This window comes from Pygoscelis adeliae, unplaced genomic scaffold (assembly GCF_000699105.1).
Source record: "Pygoscelis adeliae isolate BGI_AS28 unplaced genomic scaffold, ASM69910v1 Scaffold402, whole genome shotgun sequence".
NCBI lineage: Eukaryota > Metazoa > Chordata > Aves > Sphenisciformes > Spheniscidae > Pygoscelis > Pygoscelis adeliae.
The window spans coordinates 4,842,260-4,848,331 of record NW_008824411.1 but is presented as its reverse complement, the minus strand read 5'-3'; the positions used below and the strand labels follow the sequence as shown (position 1 = coordinate 4,848,331).

Below are 6,072 nucleotides of genomic sequence, written 5' to 3'. Positions count from 1 at the left end.
GGAGCGGGTGCTGCTGGGGCACCTGCATCCCACTGCACCTGGGGACTCGCTGCGCCCAGCCCAACACTGCAGAGCAGTGCCGGCAACAGCCCCCAGGCTGGACACTACCTGCCGCTTGCCAGCCCTGCAAGGCTCGGGGCTGATATTGGGCTCAGGAGCCGCTTTATGCATAGTCCACAGAGCGGGGTCCATCCCCCAGCTGCCACCAGCCCCGTCCTGCTCACACTTTACCTCCTTTCCCGGGAGCGGGCAGTTGGGCAGCCCGAGCGCCGGGTGCATGAGACACATCAGCTCGCGGGCCAGCGCCTTCCCCTCCAGGATGTGCTGCTCCAGGGCCCGGTAGGTGTCCAGGTGGCCGACAACGTGAGCCCCTGTCGGTCCCTCGCTCTTCCTCACCAGTGGGTCTGCCCCACGTGGCTCTTTGGGACAAGCAGGGCAGGGTAAGGACCACTGCCTGCTCCCCCTGCGGCCCTCCCCATCCCATCCCAGGGCTTGGCTCTGCCCTGGGCTCTCCGTCCCTGCTCAGCAAGGGTGGTGCCATGAGTTTGTCAGGTCACAGCAGCCCTGAGGCACACGTGTGGGCAGGCTCTGATACCCACCGTCCATCCGCCGGGCCACCGACGTGTCAGAGGGCTGCAGGGAGAAGAGGGGAGCTGCTGAGCTCGTGCCAACATCCCGCACTGGAGGAGATGGGAAGCAGCCTGGAACAAGAAGCGTCTGAGCCCCTGTGGACGGCCATGGCTCCATGCCTGGGGCAGCTGAGGAGCCTTCCCTCCCTTGCTGCCTGCCTACAAGGCCACCGTGTCCCTCCTGCTGCCACGACAGGAGAGGTGTTTGGGACCGCCCAAGTGTTGCAAAGGGGCCAGGCACCCCAAGACCAGGAACTGGGCAGAAGCGCTGGGGCTCGGGGGGGGTCTGGGTGCAGGTCCCATACCTGCACGGGTCTCGGCGGAGGGGCCAGGGAGGCTCTCATAGACATGCAGCTCTGCACGCAGGGTCTGCAGGAGCAGGCGTTGCTCCTCACACTGCTGCTGCAGGAGCGTCACCATGTGCTGCAGCCTGCAGAGGGGTGACACATGAGTCCAGGGCCAGCCATGCCACCCAGCCCTGCCGGCCCCAAGGCCACAATGCCCCAAGCCTTACCTGTTGTTGTCTTCCTGCAGAGAGCGCCGCTCGTCTCGGAGCTGCTGGACGCTCTCTTGGCGCTCGGCAAGCTCCTCTGCCAGCCTCCGCTGCTCCCCCAGCCTCTGGCCCAGCTCTGCTTCAGCCTCCCGTGCCCGGGAGCAGGCAGCCAGGAGCGCCTCCTGCACCCGCGCCAGCTCTAGGGATGGAGACCATGGAGGTGTCACTGCCACCCCACTCAGCCAGTGCCCTCGGGGACTCAGTCCTGGGACGCTGGTAGCTTGGCCCTACCTTGGGAGAGGTGGTCACGCTGGAGCCGCAGGGTCCTGTTGTCCTCGCGCAGAGCCTGGTTCTCCCCACTCAGCTGCAGCCCTGGCTCCGGCCCCTGGGCATAGACATTGCTGGGCAATCCTGCAAAGGGGGCACTGGTGCTGGGTCTCTCTCCCGACACCCCGCCGTGCACAGGGTGAGTGCCCTCCCCGTGCAATGGGGTGTGCAAAGGTTGGCCCCCCTCAGAGCACAGGGCTCCCTGGCAGCCCTGGCCCCAGTGCAGCACCATACCGCTGGCCTTGCTGGTGGAGGCCAGGCGGTGTTCAAGCTGCTCCCGGAGCCGGTCGTTGGTGCAGATGGACTCCTCGAGGCGCTGGCGCAAGCTGCGGATCTCCACCAAGTGCTCCTCCAGCAGGTCTGCCCCTGCCACAGCCGAGGAGAAGGCTCAGGGCAGGGATGGCTGTAGCGCCTGCCCCATGCCGTCCCCACTATCCTGCCCCATACCAGAGCCATGTCCCGCAGCCATTCTGGTGACAGGTCTCCTCCCTGTTCCCCCACACCCAGCCGGGATGCCCCCATGCTCTCCAGCATGGACGTTACCTGTTAGCTTCTGGCTGGAGGGATACCCCAATGGCAGGGCCCCGTAAAGCGGCTGGCCGGGAGGGGGTATGTCCCAGAGGGCACGGGTCTTGGTGGCCCCGGGGATCTCAGCCAGGCTCTGCAGTGTGCCGTGTCGGCAGAGCGATGCTGGGGCTTTGCTGCCCTCTCCAAAGGGGCCCAGTGGGGCTGTGGGCTTTGCTGGTGCCATGGGGAGTGTCACACCTGCACGCACAAGGCAAAGCAGTGAGGAGGAGGAGGGCAATGAGCAGGGAGGAAGACTGGGGGTAACACACTCCCACTATGTGCTTTTTGCTCCCTTCTCAGTCTGCCCAACAGTGCAGCCCCACATACCCCCATGGTGATCCCCCATCATTGACCTTCTGTCCTGGTCAAACCCGTTCCCCCTGAAGAGCAGAAGAGGCTCTCCCAGGGCTTACTGATTACACGACACGAGTTGGAGGGTCTCAGCCCCACTCCTACACAACAATTAACCAAACCAGCCCTTTCCCAGGGGCCCTAGGATGTGCAAGTGCCCACACCAAGGGCTAGTGCTGCTTCAGGCTGTGTTCATCCCACCCACCAGGTCCTCTCTACATGAGCCACATGTCCCCATCATCCCCCAGCCAGAGTCATGGGGCCCAACCTCGAAGCAGTGGCCCTGGGTAGCAGGAGAAGGGCCAGGAAAGGACAGGCAGGTCAGAGAGGGCGAGGGGCCATGCGGCACAGCACAGCACAGCACGGCACGGCACGCAGGGCAGGCAGGACCAACCCCATGCCGGAGGCACACGCTCACTTTCTCCCAGCTGCCTCCGGAGCACCTGCAGTTCCTGCTGGGCCTCAGCCAGGGAGCAGACGGGGGTCCCGCAGCAGCCCATGAGCGGGGGCGGCGCAGGAGGGGGTGGCCCAGCAGGCAGGAAGGGGGGCAGCCTGGGGGCCAGCGCAGGCAGGGGGGCACTAATGGATTTGGACAAGGAGTTTAAGTGAAGGCCTAGAGACAGGAGAGAGATGGAGAGAGAGATGTTTAGTGTGGCTCTGGCTCAGACTGGTGGGGACCCCTCCTCCCCGGGGGCACTGGGGATCCTGGCATGCCCCGAGCAGCCCACGCGAGGTCAGTCAGGTCCCAGCCTTACAGGGCTGTGGTACCATAGCAAGGCTTCCCGAGACACTCCCCTGCAGCCCCAGGTGCTGCGTGCTCACCCCCCCTAGGCTGGGGTTGGTGCGTGGTGCTCCATGGGCAGCCCCCGCCCAGGCCTGATGGGCACCTACTGCTGCAGGGACCCACGAGCTACAGAGGGGGGCTGGACGTCCCCAGCCCGCAGTTCTGGCCCCTGGGCACTCCACGGTACCTGCGAGTCGGGCGGGCTCCTCGCGGCACTGGCTGCACTCGCTGGCCACGTCCCCGTCAGAGCAGGGCTCCAGCCCCTCGGACACGAAGGAGGCGCTGGTGGCAGAGCGGGACGACTCAGAGGGCGGGCGGCTGCTGCCCGGGGACTCACAGCGCTCCTGCAGCTTCGCCTCCAGGCTCTCGATCACCTTCTCCTTCTCCTGGAGCTCCCGGCTGAGCCTGCAGAGGTGGCCCATCACCGGGGCTGGCAGGGCAGGGTGACGCCCATCCCACAGCCCTTCCCCGCATGACACCGCACATGACACATCCCACCTGTGCTGCAAGGCTGCCTGGAGGCATGGGGTGCCCAGCCCAAGCCTCGGGTTCCCCATCCACAGAGGAGAGGCAGCCACAGGAGGTCCGCCTGGAGCAGAGACCCTGAGGGCACCCTGGACCCTCACCCCAAAAGCAGTGATAGCCCCCAGAGTGCCCGTGCAGAGCAGGTCCCCCAAGCCCTCCCTGGGAACAGATACCTCAGTGCCAGGAGTTCGTGGCTGGTTTTACCCTCCCCATCTTGTCGATCTCCTGAAAAACCAAGCCAGAGAAAAGCCACTCAGTGTCCCCATACCCCAGGCTGCCCATCCCCAAACAGAGCCAGCCCAGGTCGAAGCAGGTAGCCCACACAACACAAGGTGTCCTAATGGCCCCAGCCCTTCACAGCATCCATCAAAGCATCCCTTCCCGGCCCGCCGTGCCCCACGATGCACAGCCCCAGTGCCCCCCCCAAAGGTACTTACTGGTGCCCAGCTTGTCACTGAGCCGCTCGGCCAGCTGCCTGCCCTGGGCCAGCTGCTCCCGAAAGCCCTGGCCCAGGTAGTAGTCGATGTCGGTGCCACGGAGGAGCTCCTCAAAGGACCGCAGGGCATCGTGCAGGTGCTGGGCCAGGCTGCGGCTCACCCCGCGGCCTTCCCGCAGCGTCTGCCGCAGGTGGGAGAGCTCCCGAGCCTGTGCTTGGATCAGCGAGTCGTACTTCCTAGGGGGGGATCGGCAAGCGGGGGGTCCACAGGGCTGCCAGAACCCCCCAGAGAGCACAGCAGGGATGGGGTACCATGGGGGATTCTGTGCACCGTCCACCCCTGGGGCTCTGCCCCACCATGCAAACGCCCCAGGAGCCCAGCTGTGGGGAAAGCACGCAACAAGAAGCCACCACCTTAGGCAACCCCTGGAGACCCTCGTAGCCACCTATATGGCCCCGATCCCCACGGTCATACCCTGGCCAGGTGGCAGATTGCAGCTCCTTGGGCAAAACCCCTCCAGGCTTGGTTGCAGGCAGCTGCGCTTCGAGGAGGGCCACGCGGTGCACCAGGCGCTGTAGGTCGCGGTGTGCCCGTAGGGCAGGCGGGCAGAGGGTGCCGTGGCCATCCGACTGCCAGCCCTCATCCTCATCAGTGAGGCTGTGGGCCGGGGAGGCCAGGGCCGTGGGACCCAGTGGGGGCCGCTCAGCGCCCGAGGCGTAGCCACTGGTGACGGAGACGGAGCGGGCACGACGCTGCAGGCTCTGGATCACCTTGTTGGCATTGAGCAGCTGCGCCTTAAGGTCCTGGATGTGCTGGCGCAGGGCCCCCACATCTGCCGGTGCCATGGCTTTCCGGCTAGCCTTGTCCACCCTGGGCATCCCTGGCTGGCACGGGGACCCCGGCTCCTCGCCCAGGCTGGGCTCGCTGAATACATCTGGCTCCTCGCACTCTGCAGAGAAGGCAGAGCATGGTGTCACTTTTCCATGGCAGGTGGGCAAGGCACAGGGATCCCTGGAGCCGCTGGCTCTCCTTACCAGGGCTGGTGGTCTCGTCCCGGTCAGCCTCGGTCTCGCTTCGCCCACACGTCTCATAGCCCAGGTCCTGGAAGTCCACCTGCACTTGCTTGCTGAGCTGCTGGGCGTGGGGTTCACCTGCTGGGAAGCCCCATCAGCTCAGGGTCCCCCTCTGGGCAGGATTCACCATCCTTGCCCCACATATAGTGCCATGCACAGGGCATGCCAGGCTCGGCACAGACCCCCATCCCGCCCAGGGTTTTAACTCACGGAGCAGGACATGGTACTTCTCCAGCTGCTTGGCTTGTGCTCGCACCGTGGCCTCCGAGGCGGCGAGCTTGTCCTGCAGCTCCTGGCACTGCCTTTGGCCCTGTGCCACCTGGGAGCACAGCTCTGCACCCAGCCCTGGCCAGCCCCCGCTGGGGGCTGTGCCCTCCGCCTGCCAGAGGGGAGATGAATTGTGAGCTCCCTACCTCCATCAGCATCCCCATCCCAGTTCCCTGTGCTCAGGGCACTTACATGGCTCCCGTTCCCTCCACCCGGGGTGCCAGGGCAGGGTCTCTTGGGTACGTCGTCCTGGGATTGTGCCTCCAGTGCTGGGCGTTTGGTGGGCACAGCTCCCCTCTCTGCCGGGACCCCCTGGCCATCGCTGCTGCCACCAGCCGGGTGGTCCCCAAGGGTGCTGCGGCTCTTCCGCTGCAGCCTGCGGGGCTCGGGGGCCAGGGGGGTGCCCGGCCCAGCCTCCTCCTGCTCCCCACTCTCCAGCAGCGACGTGGCTTCACCCATCCGCTCTTTCAGCTCCGCATTCTCCAGGCACAGGCTCAGCATTGCCTTTCTGGGGGCACACAGCACTGTGAAGGGCAGGCAGCAGCCGAGACAACGGGGTGCCCCCTCGAGCTGCCGCCACCCGCTGGCTCCCCGATCTGGGGGTCTTGCCTGAGGTGGG

At 66.0% G+C, this 6,072-nt stretch overlaps 1 protein-coding gene across 1 annotated transcript in view; it reads right to left on the bottom strand.

The window, feature by feature from the left end:
- The window catches only part of LOC103914090 (myomegalin-like), a 32,058-nt gene that overhangs the window by 969 nt on the left and 25,017 nt on the right, over positions 1-6,072 (bottom strand). Inside the window, exons 25-39 of the mRNA XM_009320698.1 lie at positions 5,646-5,977; positions 5,397-5,565; positions 5,148-5,267; positions 4,588-5,062; positions 4,114-4,349; positions 3,850-3,901; positions 3,339-3,556; positions 2,762-2,980; positions 1,993-2,214; positions 1,684-1,815; positions 1,414-1,533; positions 1,144-1,321; positions 935-1,059; positions 600-701; positions 6-419 (exon numbers count right to left, since the gene is read on the bottom strand). Coding sequence (XP_009318973.1) covers positions 6-419; positions 600-701; positions 935-1,059; positions 1,144-1,321; positions 1,414-1,533; positions 1,684-1,815; positions 1,993-2,214; positions 2,762-2,980; positions 3,339-3,556; positions 3,850-3,901; positions 4,114-4,349; positions 4,588-5,062; positions 5,148-5,267; positions 5,397-5,565; positions 5,646-5,977 — 3,114 coding nt within the window. The remainder of the gene's footprint in view (positions 1-5; positions 420-599; positions 702-934; positions 1,060-1,143; positions 1,322-1,413; positions 1,534-1,683; positions 1,816-1,992; positions 2,215-2,761; positions 2,981-3,338; positions 3,557-3,849; positions 3,902-4,113; positions 4,350-4,587; positions 5,063-5,147; positions 5,268-5,396; positions 5,566-5,645; positions 5,978-6,072) is intronic.